The sequence below is a fragment of the Saccopteryx bilineata genome, chromosome 11, assembly GCF_036850765.1.
Source record: "Saccopteryx bilineata isolate mSacBil1 chromosome 11, mSacBil1_pri_phased_curated, whole genome shotgun sequence".
Classification (NCBI taxonomy): Eukaryota; Metazoa; Chordata; class Mammalia; order Chiroptera; family Emballonuridae; genus Saccopteryx; species Saccopteryx bilineata.
The window spans coordinates 60,227,854-60,244,361 of record NC_089500.1 but is presented as its reverse complement, the minus strand read 5'-3'; the positions used below and the strand labels follow the sequence as shown (position 1 = coordinate 60,244,361).

Here is a 16,508-nt window from a genome sequence, read left to right as displayed (position 1 = left end):
TTAGAAGGAGACCCAATAATAAAGCAGTTTATAGTTTTATGATTTGCAGGTATGGATATTCCCAGGATGCCTGTCATCATCTAGGAGCTCAGTAAACATTGAAATAGGCAGTTGACATGAACACAAAACTCCTTTTTCAATCCTGACTACATGACACAGACATTAGCTACACCACCCTCACCACCACTTCAGAGATTGTTCATCTTTGGGTTCATTAGAACAGTGGTCCCCAACCCCCAGGCCGCGGACCAGTACTGGTCTGTGGGCCATTTGGTACCAGTCTACAGAGAAAGAATAAATAACTTACATTTATTCTTATTTATTTATTTATTTATTTATTTATTTTTGTATTTTTCTGAAGCTGGAAATGGGGAGAGACAGACAGACTCCGCATGCGCCCGACCGGGATCCACCCGGCACGCTCACCAGGGGGCGACGCTCTGCCCACCAGGGGGCGATGCTCTGCCCGTCTGGGGCTTCGCTCTGTTGAGACCAGAGCCACTCTAGTGCCTGGGGTAGACAGAGGCCAAGGAGCCATCCCCAGCGCCCAGGCCATCTCTGCTCCAATGGAGCCTCGCTGCGGGAGGGGGAGAGAGACAGAGAGGAAGGAGAGGGGGAGGGGTGGAGAAGCAGATGGGCGCTTCTCCTGTGTGCCCTGGCCGGGAATTGAACCCAGGACTTATGCACGCCAGGCCGACGCTCCACCACTGAGCCAACCAGCCAGGGCACATTTATTCTTAACTTACATATTTACATTTTATTTATATTTAAGTCTGAACGATGTTTTATTTTTAAAAAATGACCAGATTCCCTCTGTTACATTCGTCTAAGTCTCACTCTTGACGCTTGTCTCAGTCATGTGATACATTTATCCGTCCCACCCTAAAGGCTGGTCCGTGAAAATATTTTCTGACATTAAACCGGTCGGTAGCCCAAAAAAGGTTGGGGACCACTGCATTAGAACACACATTCAACAAATGGTAAGGATCTTCTGTACTGAACATATTAAATTTAGGTGTGGCGTAGCAAGCCACAATTTATTATCTCATTATATAATTAGGGGTTTGTCCCTCTTTTGAGTTTTAACATACATATCCTTGAAAAAGAATTCTTTTTAAAATATAGTAAATATTCATTAAGCCTTTGCTATATGCCAGGCATTATTTTCAAGGGGAGATTCATTCTTCTAAAATTAAGAAGCAAAATTTACACACAGTAAAATGCATAGATCTTAAGTGCACAGGATTTTTAAGTTCTGACACAGGTTCACACCACCCCAGGGATTTCCATGACCTCAGAAAGGTGCCACATGACCTTGCCCAGAAATCTGCCCCTGAAACTACTGTTTGACTTCTACCATCCCAGCACGGTTTTACCTGTGCTTGAATTCAATATAAATATATTTATAAGTACCATATTTCCCCATGTATAAGACGTGCCGTTTTTTGAAAAAATTTTGGGGTCTAAAAACTGGGTGCGTCTTATACAGTGGTTGTAGATTTTTTTACTTGCATTTCCTGCTTTTTCATGCTTATTTTTGTGCTCATTGAAACTTGAGTCAATAACTTTATGTAATAAGTTTTTTTTTTTCAAATTTCAGGCCCCCAAATTAAGGTACGTCTTATACATGGGGAATATGGTAGGTACTCTTTTGTATATTTCAGTATACTCTATTGCAAGGGTCCCCAAACTTTTTACACAGGGGGCCAGTTCACTGTCCCTCAGACCACTGGAGGGTCAGACTATAAAAAAACTATGAACAAATCCTTATGCACACTGCACATATTTTATTTTAAAGTAAAAAAACAAAACGGGAACAAATACAATATTTAAAATAAAGAACAAGTAAATTTAAATCAACAAACTGACCAGTATTTCAATGGGAACTATGCTTCTCTCACGGACCACCAATGAAAGAGGTGCCCCTTCAGGAAGTGCGGTGGGGGCCGGATAAATGGCCTCAGGGGGCCGCATGTGGCCCGCGGGCCATAGTTTGGGGACCCCTGCTCCATTGTATATGTATATTATAACTTAAAAATTTCATCCACATTATATTATCAGTTTATTTTTTATTGTTGAGTATTTAATTGTATGAATATATATAACTTGTTTATTCATTCTCCTGTTAATGAATATTTGGCTTGTTCTAGATTTTTGGCTATCTTGAATAAAGCTAATATAAACATTCTGTACAAGTCTTTAGATAAACACGTTTTCTTTTTTCTTGAGTAAATTCCTAGGAGTGGTATTGCCGTGTCATAGAATATCTATTCACACACACACACACACACACACACACACACACACACAGAGTAAGTGATTCCATGAGGCAATCATCCAAAATGTTATTTGTACCACCAGCAAAAAGTGAGTTTAACTTATAGATCAGGCCTGACCAGGCGGTGGCGCAGTGGATAGAGCGTCGGACTGGGATGTGGAGGACCCAGGTTCAAGACCCTGAGGTTGCCAGCTTGAGCGTGGGCTAATCTGGCTTGAGCGAAAAGCTCACTAGCTTGGACCCAAGGTCACTGGCTCGAGCGGGGGGTTACTCAGTCTGCTGAAGGCCCGTGGTCATGGCACATATGAGAAAGCAATCAATGAACAACTAAGGTGTCGCAAGGAAAAACTGATGATTGATGCTTCTCATCTCTCTCCATTCCTGTCTGTCTGTCCCTGTCTATCCCTCTATCTGACTCTCTCTCTGTCCCTATAAAAAAATTAAAAAAAAAATAACTTATAGATCAGGGTTCAGCAAACTTGAATTTGCTACCCATTTTTTGCTTAAACAGTTAAGAAGAGTTTAAGTAGTTGGGAATAAAGTTTTTTTTTAAAGAATAGTATTTCAAGACACTTAAAAAATCCATGAAATTAAAATTTAAGTGCTTATAGACAGTTTCAGGGGAACAGAGTCACAGTCATGTTCCTGGACAGTCTCGGGCTGCCGTCCTAGTCTAGTCGGAGCTGCAGGGCAGCCCTGGAGATGCTAAGGCCTGCAGACAAAACCTACTCACCACGTGTCCCTCAGAAAGTTCGCTGGCTTCTGCTGTACAGCTCTGCCAACATTTGGTTTTGTCAGTCTTCAAGCCATTTGCTTGAGCGTGAATGGCCATTTTTGACTTTAGTATACATCTCCTTGATGAGCAATGGTGTTGGCAGATATGGGCTCTTCATGTATTTTCTTTTGTGAAATGTCTGTTTTAAATCTTCTGCCCTCAGTTGGTAGGATTCCTTTTTAAGTTTTGGAAATTAGTGCTTTGCCTGCTCTGAGGACGTTTCCCGCAGCCTGCGGTGCAGCCTCCGCCCTGTGCCGGGTGGGGTGGGGGGGGTGTGAGGCCCACGTGCGTGCACAGCCGGTTCCCACCAGGGTTTCTGGGCTCTCCCTTCACACAGCTCCCGGCCCACATCCTGCTTTACCAACCCCTCACCCTCACCATTCTAAACTCCAGTAGGCTTCCTCGGCTCCCACACCACTGAGCCCTATCTCCCTGCACAGGGGTGCAGAAACCCCACGAGGCAGGTTATTATTAGCCCATTTTACAGATAAGGAAAGTAAGGAACTAGATTTTCTTTTACTTAAGAGGAATAAGAAGAGTTTACCGGCTGAACTGGAATGTTTTGTCTGAGGCCTGGTTGTTGTTATACTTCTTTCATGTTCTTCAGCAGGTGAATGAATAAACAGTGTGGGAGATTCCGACAATGGACACATGTTTTGTAGCACTGCTTTACGGCGGTCACTCTTTTCTCAAGAATGTAAAGAGGGGCCCTGGCCAGTTGGCTCAGCGGTAGAGTGTTGGCCTGGCGTGTGGGGGACCCGGGTTCGATTCCCGGCCAGGGCACATAGGAGAAGCACCCATTTGCTTCTCCACCCCACCCCCTCCTTCCTCTCTGTCTCTCTCTTCCCCTCCCGCAGCCAAGGCTCCATTGGAGCAAAGATGGCCTGGGCGCTGGGGATGGCTCCTTGGCCTCTGCCCCAGGCGCTAGAGTGGCTCTGGTCGTGGCAAAGCGACCCCCCGGAGGGGCAGAGCATCGCCCCCTGGTGGGCAGAGCATCGCCCCTGGTGGGCGTGCCGGGTGGATCCCCGTCGGGCGCATGCAGGAGTCTGTCTGTCTCTCCCCGTTTCCAGCTTCAGAAAAATACAAAAAAAAAAAAAAAGAACGTAAAGAGAGTAGGCCCTGGCCGGTTGGCTCAGTGGTAGAGCGTCGGCCTGGCGTGCGGGGGACCCAGGTTCGATTCCCGGCCAGGGCACATAGGAAGTGCCCATTTGCTTCTCCACCCCCCCCCCCTTCCTCTCTGTCTCTCTCTTCCCCTCCCGCAGCCAAGGCTCCATTGGAGCAAAGATGGCCCGGGCGCTGGGGACGGCTCCTTGGCCTCTGCCCCAGGCGCTAGAGTGGCTCTGGTCGCGACAGAGCGATGCCCCAGAAGGGCAGAGCATTGCCCCCTGGTGGGCGTGCCGGGTGGGTCCCGGTCGGGCGCATGCGGGAGTCTGTCTGACTGTCTATCCCCGTTTCCAACTTCAGAAAAAAAAAAAAAAAAGAATGTAAAGAGGGTAAATCTCAAAAAAAAATGCAAACCAGACACCTGCACTCCTTCAGTCCTCAACAACCAAGCAACTAGTGTCTCAGTGTAAATTGTGAAGACAGTTTTCTCCAATAATCATACAATTCAGATACAAGAGCGTCACATATTTAGATCCAATGTTCTGTATACTGGAGGCGCTGAATAAATTTTAGTTCTACCTCTCCCCCCAAAATAACAATAATCCTTCACTCCACCTTCTCTCCTACCTACATCTAATTCATCAGCAAATTGTTAATTTGCCTTCAGAACCTATCTGGAGCCTGACTGCTTCTCAGAACTCCATTGCTACCATCCCATCCCAAACCTCCACTGGCTATTTGGATTATCACAACTAACCAGAATAAAATCCAAGGTCCTTTTAGTCCCTTATATGTTACCACATGGTTGGCCACTAGCCCATGGCTTATTCCTTGAACAAGGCCATGAGGCCTTGGTACAAATCTCCACATCCTCAGTGAAACCTTCCTGACCAGGTTATTTAAAACGGCAACCCTTCAGCCATCCCAGTGCTCGTGGTTACCCTTCAGCTGACAGCAATCAGCCAGTGAGGTCGAGGGGCCTCGTGGGTGGGTCTTTGTGAAGTATTTATAGAAAGGGTGGGAGAAGCTAACACTCTCACTTCACTTATTTTGTGATTCATTTAGTTGCCGGCACTGGAGGTGCCCCTCAAAATTCCCACAACTCTGGGATGACCCGTGAGATCAAACCTGGGCTCTGTCCCCTGTTAAGAGTGCAGGTGTTCCCAGAAGGAAAGCATGTACACCTTACACCTCAGTGAACGGGGGGACATCAGGAACAGGGAAGCCCCCAGATCCTGCTCTGGGTCATGGTGTTTCACCTCACCCAATCTTCATAATGATCCTCTGGAAAGAAGTCTCAGAGGCGCTAAATAACCTTCCAGAGAAGGAAGAACCAGAATTCCAAACAGGTCTTGGACCGGGAGCCTGTGCCAGACCCTGCACAGCACAGGCTCTCTGCTAGATCAGATGACTGCATTCTTCGTGGACATGCATGGAGACACTCAATGTATAAACAGACAATGGCTTAAAGACGTATAAATATCGAATGCTGACTCACAACCTGCAGCCACTGTGATTCCAACCCGACACCTCGTCCTGAGAAGCCACTGTGGGGAAAGTTAGAAATGTGAGCTTTGTCTCCCAGCGGGGAGATGTAACATCACCCTCTCAGCTGCTCCTAGGAGTTCCTGTCAAACACATTCACTTCTTGGTAGTCCAGTTAAAGGTTCCTCCGTACTGTGGCATGGCCTTTATTCTTACAATTATCTCCATTCACGCTATCAAACACGGGCTAATTCAGAACTCTGTTAAACATCCCTTACACACCTCTGTACATGAATCGCTGATGCTTGCGTTGCCAGTGGAAATAGGATTCTTCCATGGAATCACGGGTTCTTGTGAATCATGAGAAAAGCATATTGAGAACTGCAAGTAGGAGGATGTGAGAGCATTTGTAGTAAAGTTTACTGGCGGGAAAACAAAGGACTGTCATCAGGTGCCTGATGTCTCGTCTAGGACCACGTGGTCTGCCTCCATTTCATCCTGAGAGAAGTCCACCCAGCCTCGAGGGCCTCAGACCTGCACTCGTTACTGTCAGGTCCAGGAGGGCCAGGGCCTGGAGACGTACAACTTCTGTGCCTCACTTCCCATTTTCCTGGGACTGGTAGGGCATCCGGAGCCTCTGGAGTTCAGTTCAGTCTCTGTCCCCCTCCAGGTAGCTTAGTCTCTGCTCCCAGCTGCACTGAGCTCAGAGTGTACTGTGCCGCCACACCCAGGCCCACACTTGGGCCTGCACTTGGACCCACATGGCCTGTATGGAACGAGAGCACGTGAATGAACAAGCAAACCAACCAACCCAGGACCTTTGTTAAGCTTTGATTATGTTACCTCAGGCTTGAAAAAAAGGTTTTCTTTCAAACTGACCAATCTCTTTCCTGGCTCTTCGCAAGCTTGTGATGGGCCCTCCCTCTATCCAGCACCTTTCTTGGATTTTCCAGGGTTTTACGTCCTTATCCCAGCTGACCCTTCCTCCAGATTTTCCCAGGCTAGATTCTTCTTCATTTTAGTCCCCATTTTGGTTCCTACTGTGCAAGCCTCAAAGTTTTGCCTCTTTTTCTGGTTTCTGCGATGCCTGTACTTACCACCCTGGGCGTCATCTTGGCTTCTACTGCACATGTCACTCACCATGGAATTTCCCCTCGACTGATCCCTGCATCTCAATGTGTAGAAAGAACTGGCTGTTCCCTGGGTAGGCTGGACAGCCATCTGGGGTGTCTGAAGCTGTAACTTTCGTATTTAATCAGGTTTAGGTTTAGCCAGTGTTGTTCTCTTCTCTTTTGTTAGTATCTTTTTTTTTTTGTATTTTCTGAAGCTGGAAACGAGGAGAGACAGTCAGACAGACTCCCGCATGTGCCCGACCGGGATCCACCCGGCACGCCCACCAGGGGCGACGCTCTGCCCACCAGGGGGCGATGCTCTGCCCCTCCGGGGCATCGCTCTGCCACGACCAGAGCCACTCTAGCGCCTGGGGCAGAGGCCAAGGAGCCATCCCCAGCGCCCGGGCCATCTTTGCTCCAATGGAGCCTTGGCTGCGGGAGGGGAAGAGAGAGACAGAGAGGAAGGAGGGGGGGGTGGAGAAGCAAATGGGCACTTCCTATGTGCCCTGGCCGGGAATCGAACCCGGGTCCCCCGCACGCCAGGCCGACGCTCTACCGCTGAGCCAACCGGCCAGGGCCTCTTTTGTTAGTATCTAACTAGCTGACTGCCTGCTGTAATAGTTGGACTCCGGATTAGCTATTCCTCCTGTCCCCCAAATGTTTTAAAACCACTTTAATCAAAACTTAGAACAAAACCTGATGTTGTTCTTACAACACTAGTAAACAGAATGTTCATTGCCTTAATGAAGACAGTTTTGGGGGGGACTAAATTAGCAGCTCATGAATTTCACAATGAATATATTGCTTAAAAAAGACAAACTTTATAATGTTTTTCCTTTATGCTGATTTACAGTCACTCTGCCATAATGGTGTAATTTATAAAATGTAGCTTCTAATATTGATTTGTGGAGTACTTTAATGGTTGGATATAAAAGGAGCAATCTCTTTCTCATTTGAAATCACTATATACTGTTTCTCAAACTTCAGGAACCATTAATCCCATTCGGTAAGCACACCAGGTTTCTGCCACATCCTTGGCATTGTGGGTACTTCTGGGTTCTTTCAGGGCTCCTTGATTAATAAAGAAGCCAGCCTGCCAGGTGTGAACTCCTAGCAAGTGTCCTGATGCTTCTGTTGCTAGTTGGCATCCAGTGTCATAATGGCATTATGCACATTTATGTGTAAACACCAAAATTCCTCTGAGTAATTACGTTCTTCTTTTCCCTGTATTCCTCCCCCACTAGTAACGTCTCCACAGGAAGTGGTTATATATTAAAGAGATTTTTACATGGATCCTTGTGATGATGTTATTGACCTGCACTGTTGCTGTTTATCACATAGCACAGACACACTGACACTGCTATTCATTTTTTAGACCCATGTTATTTTCTCTTCAACTACACTGTGAATTTTCCCTGGATGGAGACTGTGTTCTCTACTCCTGGGAATCTAACTCTTTTCTCTTTTTCAGTTAAAGAGTGTGCTTCTGTTTGAAATTAACTAAAAATAACTTAAGTATTAATAAATTTAGACTTGAACTAAATTATTCTGGGTGCTGTGGGGTAAGAAACAGTCATTTAGAGTTCTTTGTTTATTCTTATTTATCTACTGAGGTTTTGACAAACTACTGATTATTAGCTTCAATGTCATGAACTGATTTTGGGCCCTAGTAGTTAGGGCTTAAATATTTGAAAATCTTGTGCTTGGAAACTTTTTATAGACTAACTGAACTAGCTAAAAAATTTGCTAGATCTCTTGGTCTCAACTAAAAAATATGCCTGCCATTGAAGAATTTCAGTGGGAATTATAAATTTGTGTGACAGTGTAACAGGAAGGTTACTTGTGGTAGAGGCACTGAAGTTCAGTCTATATACCTGAATGCTTAGAGATGGGGCACAGCTCACTTTTTGCTATGTGAGGACACACTAGAATGTGGTCATCTGCAGGGCAGTAAGGAAGCTCAGCTCTCCCTGACACCAAACCTTGCTGGACTTTGAACTTAGACTTTTAAATTGTTTTAAGTTTTAAGTGTTGTTTAAGCCACACAGTCTGTGGTGCTTTGTTGTTGCAGCTTGAGCTAAGACACAAGTCAAAGAGAGCAGATATGAATAGGGCTCTGAACTTTTGAGGGGTTTTTTAGTGGGCGGTGGGGGGGAGAGGGAGAGAGGGAGAGAGGGGAGAGAGAGAGAGAGAGAGAGAGAGAAAGGAGAACAGAACATCAGCTCATTGCTCCCTTAGTTGTGTATTGATTGCTTCTCATACGTGCCTTGACTGGGGATCGAGCCAGAAATCTCATGCTCAAGCCTGTGACCCCAGGCCCAAGCTGGTGACCTCAGGCTCAAGCCGGCAATCTTATGTTTTGAACCAGTGACGTTGGCATTCTGGATTGATGCTCAATCCACTGTGCTACCACTGGTGGTGAGGCAACTTTTGATGTCTTGACAGGTCAAAGAACAACCTGAATTTCTGGGATGGAATTCAGCTTCACAGAAACAATGACAGCTTCAAGTCTATAAAACTGTAACAACAGTATATTTAATAGAGTGACACAGAAGTTTTGACTAAAATGCAACAACCACACTGCATCCTCTTCCAAGGCTGGGCGAAAGTGTTATGCTTCCATGACGTTAGAAAACCCAAGACACAGCCAGAGTATCTGGGATTTCCACTGACGCTAACAGCCATGGCACCACAGTAGCCTCTGGTCAAATGATGGCAGCAGTGGATGAGGGTGTGTCCCAGTCCCCACAGCTCAAGTCTACCGCTCACCCCAACACTGCTGTCCAGACTGCTAGCTGCATTACCATTAAGAAAACAGACACTTATTTGAAAAACAAAAGTCTTCAAAATCTCACAGTGGAGAATACCCCCCCTTTTTTCTGACTGCACCAGTAACTTCCTCTTAGAGAAACTAAGGATACAAATAAAGGTCATGTCTGAACTGACACTTCTACTAAGAGGACTTACAAATGGCCCACAGATATATGAAAAGATGCTCACCTTCACTAGCTATTCAAGAAATGCAAATTAAAACTATAATGAGTTACCACCTCATGCCTATTAGATTAGCTATTATCAACAAGACAGGTAATAAGTGTTGGAGAGTGAGGCTGTGGAGAAAAAGAAACCCTCATCCACTGTTGGTGGGAATGTAAAGTAGTACAACCACTATGGAAGAAAGTATGGTGGTTCCTCTAAAAATTAAGAATAGCATTACCATATGACCCAGCAATCTCTCTACTGGGTATATATCCCCAAAATTAAAAAAACACTGGTACGTAAAGACACATGCAGCCCCATGTTCCTCACAGCATTATTCACCATAGCCAAGACATGGAAACAAAGTGTCCCTTGATAAAGGACTGGATAAAGAAGATGTGGTACATATATACAATGGAATACTACTCAGCCATAAGAAATGATGACATATTGCCATTTACGAAAACACAGATGAACCTTGAGAACATTATACTAAGTGAAATAAGTAAATCAGAAAAAGCTAAGAACTATATAATTTCACACATAGGTGGGATATAAAACTGAGACTCATGGACATATAGATAAAAGTGAAGTAGTTATGGGGGAGGGGAAAGGAGAGGGAGTAAGGGAGGACAAATTAATGAGTTGACTTTGGGTGATGGATACACAACATAATCAGCAGTTCAAATGCTATAGAAATGTTTACCTGAAACCTATGTACTCTTATTGATCAATGTCACCCTGTTAAAGTTAATTTTCTAAGTAAAATTAAACAAACAAAAAAACACAAATAGTCAGGCCAGCATTCTGTTCTACAGGGTGGGGTAAAAGTAGGTTTAGTTGTAAACACCAAAACACAGTTTATTCTTGTATTATTATTTATTAATTATTGTATTATTTTCCATACAAGCAATGGTAAACCTACCTTTGTACCATCCAGCATACTAATAATAGTCAATTATAAAAGAAATTACAGTCACTGTCCCAAAGAGATTTCTTTCATTTCGAAACATGTATTCCAGGCAGAGAAGTACCAAACATAAAAATAAACAACAGGAAATGATGGAATAAAGCAAAAAACACAAATCCTACCCACACTGGCCATTTTAAATTTGAATAATTATCTGGAAAATGAATAATATCAAATGAATAGTTAGGTGGCCCATGATGACTTTTTTCCAATTGGAAAGTGCTGAACAGGGAGCGAATTTACATCATAGTCAATAAGATGTGGAAGAAAAATCAATGGTACCCACTTGAGCTCAGTGATAGAAAATTCACTTGAAGAATGGTGAATGTAGCTTCACTTCCAATACGGGTTTGGATAAATATTTTGATCTCACACCCAGCCTTATCAATTGTGTGTTTAGCTGGCATTGACCCAGGGTTGCTGTCCCTGAAGCTCAGTGCACCGCCTGCAGAAATGTCTGTGTGGCTTAAGACAGATGAGATAAAGATGTAACCTGCAGACTGTATTAGTCACAAAGATTGTGTTTTGTTAATTTGTTTTATTTTGTTTAGCCAATGCTAAAATATAAGTAGGTTTCAAATGAAAATAGGAATTCCCATCTTATTCGGGACATTCAGAAGACCTAGAAACATGGGCCTGCATTCTCACATGGCAACAACGAGATAAAGCTAGGATGATGCACTGTCGCTTTTAGACAGAGCATACAGTCCCTTAGATGAGTTTTGGGCTGAATTGTGTCCAGGAAGATAGGCCTTATCAGAAACCAATCCTACTAAACCTCAATCGTGGGACTTAAAGTCTCTAGAACGAGCCTGACCTGTGGTGGCGCAGTGGATAAAGCATCGACCTGGAAATGCTGAGGTCGCCGGTTCGAAACCCTGGGCTTGCCTGGTCAAGGTACATATGGGAGTTGATGCTTCCAGCTCCTCCCCCCTGTCTCTCCTCTCTCTCTGTCTCTCTCTCTCTCTCTCTCTCCCCCTCTCTCTCCTCTCTAAAATGAATAAATAAAATAAAATTTAAAAAAAAATAAAATAAAAATAAAGTCTCTAAAACGAGACAATGAATGTCTGTTGTTTAAGCTACTGACATATTTTGTTATGGCAACTGAAGCTGACAGATACATAAGTCACGCTCCGGGAGTTATCTGAGAACTCCTCCCCATGGTACACTTCCACATGCACTGGTCTGCCACCTCTCCCAGCCCATTCTTTCCCCATTCCTACGACACTGCTCTAGTTCCAACTTCAGAATCCCTTCTGAACTGGCTGCCTTCTAACTGGAACTTTCACCTTATCTCCAACCTAATTTTGACACACACCCTCCTTGGACTTAACCAGTCACCCCATGCTTGAAAGAATACTTCATCTAAAAGTTAAAACCGGGCCCTGGCCGGTTGGCTCAGTGGTAGAGCGTCGGCCTGGCATGCAGAAGTCCTAGGTTCGATTCCCGGCCAGGGCACACAGGAGAAGTGCCCATCTGCTTCTCCACCCCTCCCCCTCTCCTTCCTCTCTGTCTCTCTCTTCCCCTCCCGCAGTGAGGATCCATTGGAGCAAAGATGGCCCGGGTGCTGGGGATGGCTCCTTGGCCTCTGCCCCAGGCGCTAGAGTGGCTCTGGTCGCGGCAGAGCGATGCCCCGGAGGGGCAGGGCATCGTCCCCTGGTGGGCATGCCGGGTGGATCCTGGTCGGGCGTAGGCGGGAGTCTGTCTGACTGTCTCTCCCCGTTTCCAGCTTCAGAAAAATACAAAAAAAAAAAAAAGTTAAAACGGGACCATATTACTCTTGCCGCAAAGCTCTCATTACCATGGTGGCTCCCAGACTCTTGTTCTCTTTGCACTGTGTGGGTGCACAAGTCTTAGTCCAGTGCAAGTAACAAAGCTCAGGTCATTGGATGGACCTGAGCAGGAGTCAGAGCACAGGAAAGCAACCATGGCGACTGTAACAAAGTGCTGTACAAGAGGTATGAACAGAATTCAATGTGGATACAAGGGAATTACATACTTATTCCCACTAGAGGACATTGGGCAGGTTTCCTCGAGGAGATACTATCTTGGAAGATGGAACTAACCTAAGACTAATGGGCATGGAAACCAGTATGTCCTTCCTGAACCTATGAATTCTGTCCTCCAATGCACATTTCCAGAATAGATCAGTAAATGGGGCCAGTGAGCAAGATAAATGACTACTAGACATAATGGAAGAAGCAGCAAGCATTTGAAGATATGAATGGTCTGTAGATCAGGTTTCTGACTCAGAGATTTCCAGCTAAATCCATTCTAAATCCTAAAAAACCCAGGAACCTTTCTGTGTTTAATTTAAATATACACCAAAGCTAATAAACAATGTCCACCTGATATAACAGTATGTCTTTTCCTTTTGATGCCATTGAGTGAGAGATATACTTTCCCCCCAAAGTGTAAGCCATTTGATTCACTGTCATCTCAGATATGATGTGGATACACAAGCTATATTAGGCTATGTCTTCAAAGGGAAGAGTCTTTCAACACTTGTTACAAGAAGTTGGTTCTTTGAAGCTCACCAGTGCATTCTTTAGGTCTTCTCTCCAAGTTTTTTCACAGGATTGTAAGTGTGTGTGTGTGTGTGTGTGTGTGTGTGTGTGTATCATCTTTGGCAAATACACTTCTGCTCAACTGCACAATCACATTAAACAACACTATACTGCCACAATTTTAGTCCTTATTTATTTTATTCTTATATATATTTTTTGAGACCACACTCCTCTCCTTTTTGAGTTACTGTATTTTAATCCGACCCATTTTAAAAAAATTGGTTGGGATAATCTCTAATTTCTTTTCAGAAAAATGTGTGTGGGAGGTGATAACTGAACATCTATTTACCTCTCACACACAAATAGTGGTTTTAATGAGGTATGAAACTCTAGGATACAATTCTGTTTTCAGACCTCTGAAAACATCACTCTGTCATATTCTAGATGTCACCACTGTGCATGAAAACTCTACTTCCGAGCTGGTCTTCCAAGCTGGTCTGCTGCCCTTTTCAGGCAAACTGCTTGTTTATTTTTTCTTTGTTTCTCCTCCAAAAATTCATTTTTGTCTTAGAATTCAGGTGTTTCACCAGGATACAGCAGCTAGGTTTGTGTTGTTTTAATCATGTGTTCTTGCAGTGGGTGAGCCTTTTCAAACTGAAGACTTAATTGTCTTCTAGACCTTAAATTTAAGTCACATTTTTGTATAAGCAGGTATCTTACTCAAACCGTGGAATAGGTTCTTTCCCCATACACAGCAGAGTACAGATCTGAATAGTTATTCTTCCTTTTATCTCAAAAAATTTAGACCAAAAGTTCACGTCTTAAATTTTTTTATTCTTTGCCTTGAAATTTAAAAGGCAACAAGTCGCACCAGGAATTCATCATTTTTGCTTTGATTCTACAGTAGAGTGTATGTAAATGTTTTTCGGTTGTTAACTGGTGATTTTGTGCCCCCTTTCTTTCATGCAGTTAGCAGAGAACCGCTGGGAGGGGATGGAGGGAAATCTGCCACTCTTTTCTGCTCCTGAAAGAGGAGCCAACATTCTGAGACCACCAGGTTGAACTCCCTCAATGAAACAGAAGTACCATATCTTCAGCTGTTGAAATTATTTTTTGAAAGGGAACCAGCCACACCTACCTATAACTCTATCATTCTGTGATTGGAATAAAGGCTTTGTGGTCAAGCTAAAAGGGCTTATAAATCTTTCACTTGTGTTTTCAAAATGCAGCATAACTGCCACTGTTGCAGGAAATGAGATGCTCCAGTTAGCATCCCTGTGGGTCACATATGGTGGAAATACATCAACCGAGGGGGGAAAAATTCCCCGAGAAGCTCATTAATTAGTAAGAAGTGAGCGACTGGCCAAACCGCAAGGTGTAGAAAAGAGCAAAATCACGGGGTAGTGTGTTCTCGGCCAAATCACAGAAGTAAATATTGTCAGGGTAAGAATCATGCTGTGCAAGATTTCAGGATGACAAACCACCCTGCATCCGGCCTGCGCGCGTCGCCCACCCAGCGCGGATGACAGCGCCGCCCAGCCCCGGGACTGGGCGCTGCGAGAACTCTGCCGAGCGCCCGGCTCTCCCAACCCCCGAGCTCGCGGGCTCCGACAGATCCGGGCGTCGACGGCACCTACCCAGGAGCAGGAGCCGGTGCGTCAGCTGCAGGTCCCGCTTCTGCTCGCGGAGCATGCGGTCGATGCTCCTGCTGACTTTCCTCGCCTCCCGCTCGGCCTCGCGCTCCTCGGCATCCAGCTGGTCCGGGCGGCGCCGCCGCTCCTTCTTCCGCTCGGCTCTGGGCTGTGCGCACGCCGGGCTCCCACCGGCGCCCCGAGGGAGCGGGGTCCCGGCCCCAGCTTCCCCGGCCGCATGGGCCTGGCAGAGCCGCGCGCCCTCCGTGGGCGGTTCCAAGGCCACGCGCGGGGCGTCCTCCGGGTCCCCGAAGAGCAGCGGCCGCAGACTATAGCACAAGCCCATGTGGGTGCGGCGCGGGCGCGGGGAACGCGCCGGGACGCAGGGTCGGCTGGCGCGGGGCTCAGGCGGGGCCCCCCGCTGCGCGGCTGGAGGGGGCTGCACCTGGACCCAGGGCGGGGGTGCGGGGGCCCGGGGGCCAGTACCACGGCCCCTCAATGCCCTGAAGGGCCATTTTTCATTTTCCGGTGGACGCAGCGGTGGCGGCCGCCTGGGCTGGAGATCACCTGATAACGCGGAGAGCCGGCCGCGCCGACGGGCCTCGGCGAGCCCTGCCCCCCTTACCGTAAATACCGCTGCCCAAGCGGTTCTCTTTACCGTAAATACGGCCGCAACGGCCGGTTTCCGTTACCGTAAATACAGCAGTCTTGGCTAGTCCACGTTGCTGGTAAATAGCGCCGCCTGGTCAGACTCTAGTTAAGGCAAGTATCGCTTCCCGGGCGGGTCCTTAAGACCATGGACAACGACGCGCATGTGGATCTTCCATACCGTAAGTACCGCCTCCCGAGCCCGCCGCGCAGCTACGGACAGTGCCGCAGTGGCGGTGGTGGTGCTGTCAACCTCTGGAGCTGCCATTACAACACTTAGAAACCACTGTGGCTTTTATCTTGGGACAGTGGTAAACAAGAAGTGCAGGTGAAGAGATAGAGGCACTAATTTTAAGATCTCGCATTCCAGTTATACCTATACGCTGAATTGTAGACTAAATGGTAGGTAATATGAGATCACACAATCTAAAAAATCTAATCCTGTTTCAAACTCACACAACTACTTTGTGGGCTATGTATTGCATAGAGTAAATTAAAATATATAATATATATCACTGTTAATTAGTTAAGTTTAATGGGTTTTTATTTTTTGTTTGTTTGTTTTTAGAGAGAAATATCAATTTCTTGTTCCACGCATGCATTCATTGGTTGATTGTTGTATGTGCCCTGTCAAACCCACAACCTTGGTTTATCATGATGATGCGCTAACCAACTGAGCTACCTTGCTAGGGCCTGACCCAGAATGATTTTTAATTCACAAATCATTGGGTCATATAAGTAAGCAGTTTCTAATATAAAATAATGATTATGAATCTGAAATATATATATAATATATATAAAACATATAAAAATGTTACAAAGGGTGGGGTGGGTAAAGGAACAATACCATCACAAAGTTTCAATATTTTATTTATTTATTTATTTATTTATTTATTTATTTTTTGTATTTTTCTGAAGCTGGAAACCGGGAGAGACAGTCAGACAGACTCCCGCATGCGCCCCACCGGGGTCCACCCGGCACGCCCACCAGGGGGCGATGCTCTGCCCCTCTGGGGCAT

The 16,508-nt window shown here is 45.6% G+C and overlaps 1 protein-coding gene across 2 annotated transcripts in view; it reads right to left on the bottom strand.

The window, feature by feature from the left end:
* GNAL (G protein subunit alpha L) overlaps positions 1-15,421 on the bottom strand; it is a 199,474-nt gene extending 184,053 nt beyond the window's left edge. For both annotated transcript variants that reach the window (XM_066247490.1, XM_066247489.1), the window contains exon 1: positions 14,848-15,421. In XM_066247490.1, coding sequence (XP_066103587.1) covers positions 14,848-15,187 — 340 coding nt within the window. In that variant the 5' untranslated portion in view covers positions 15,188-15,421. The remainder of the gene's footprint in view (positions 1-14,847) is intronic.
* Positions 15,422-16,508: the final 1,087 nt, after the last annotated feature.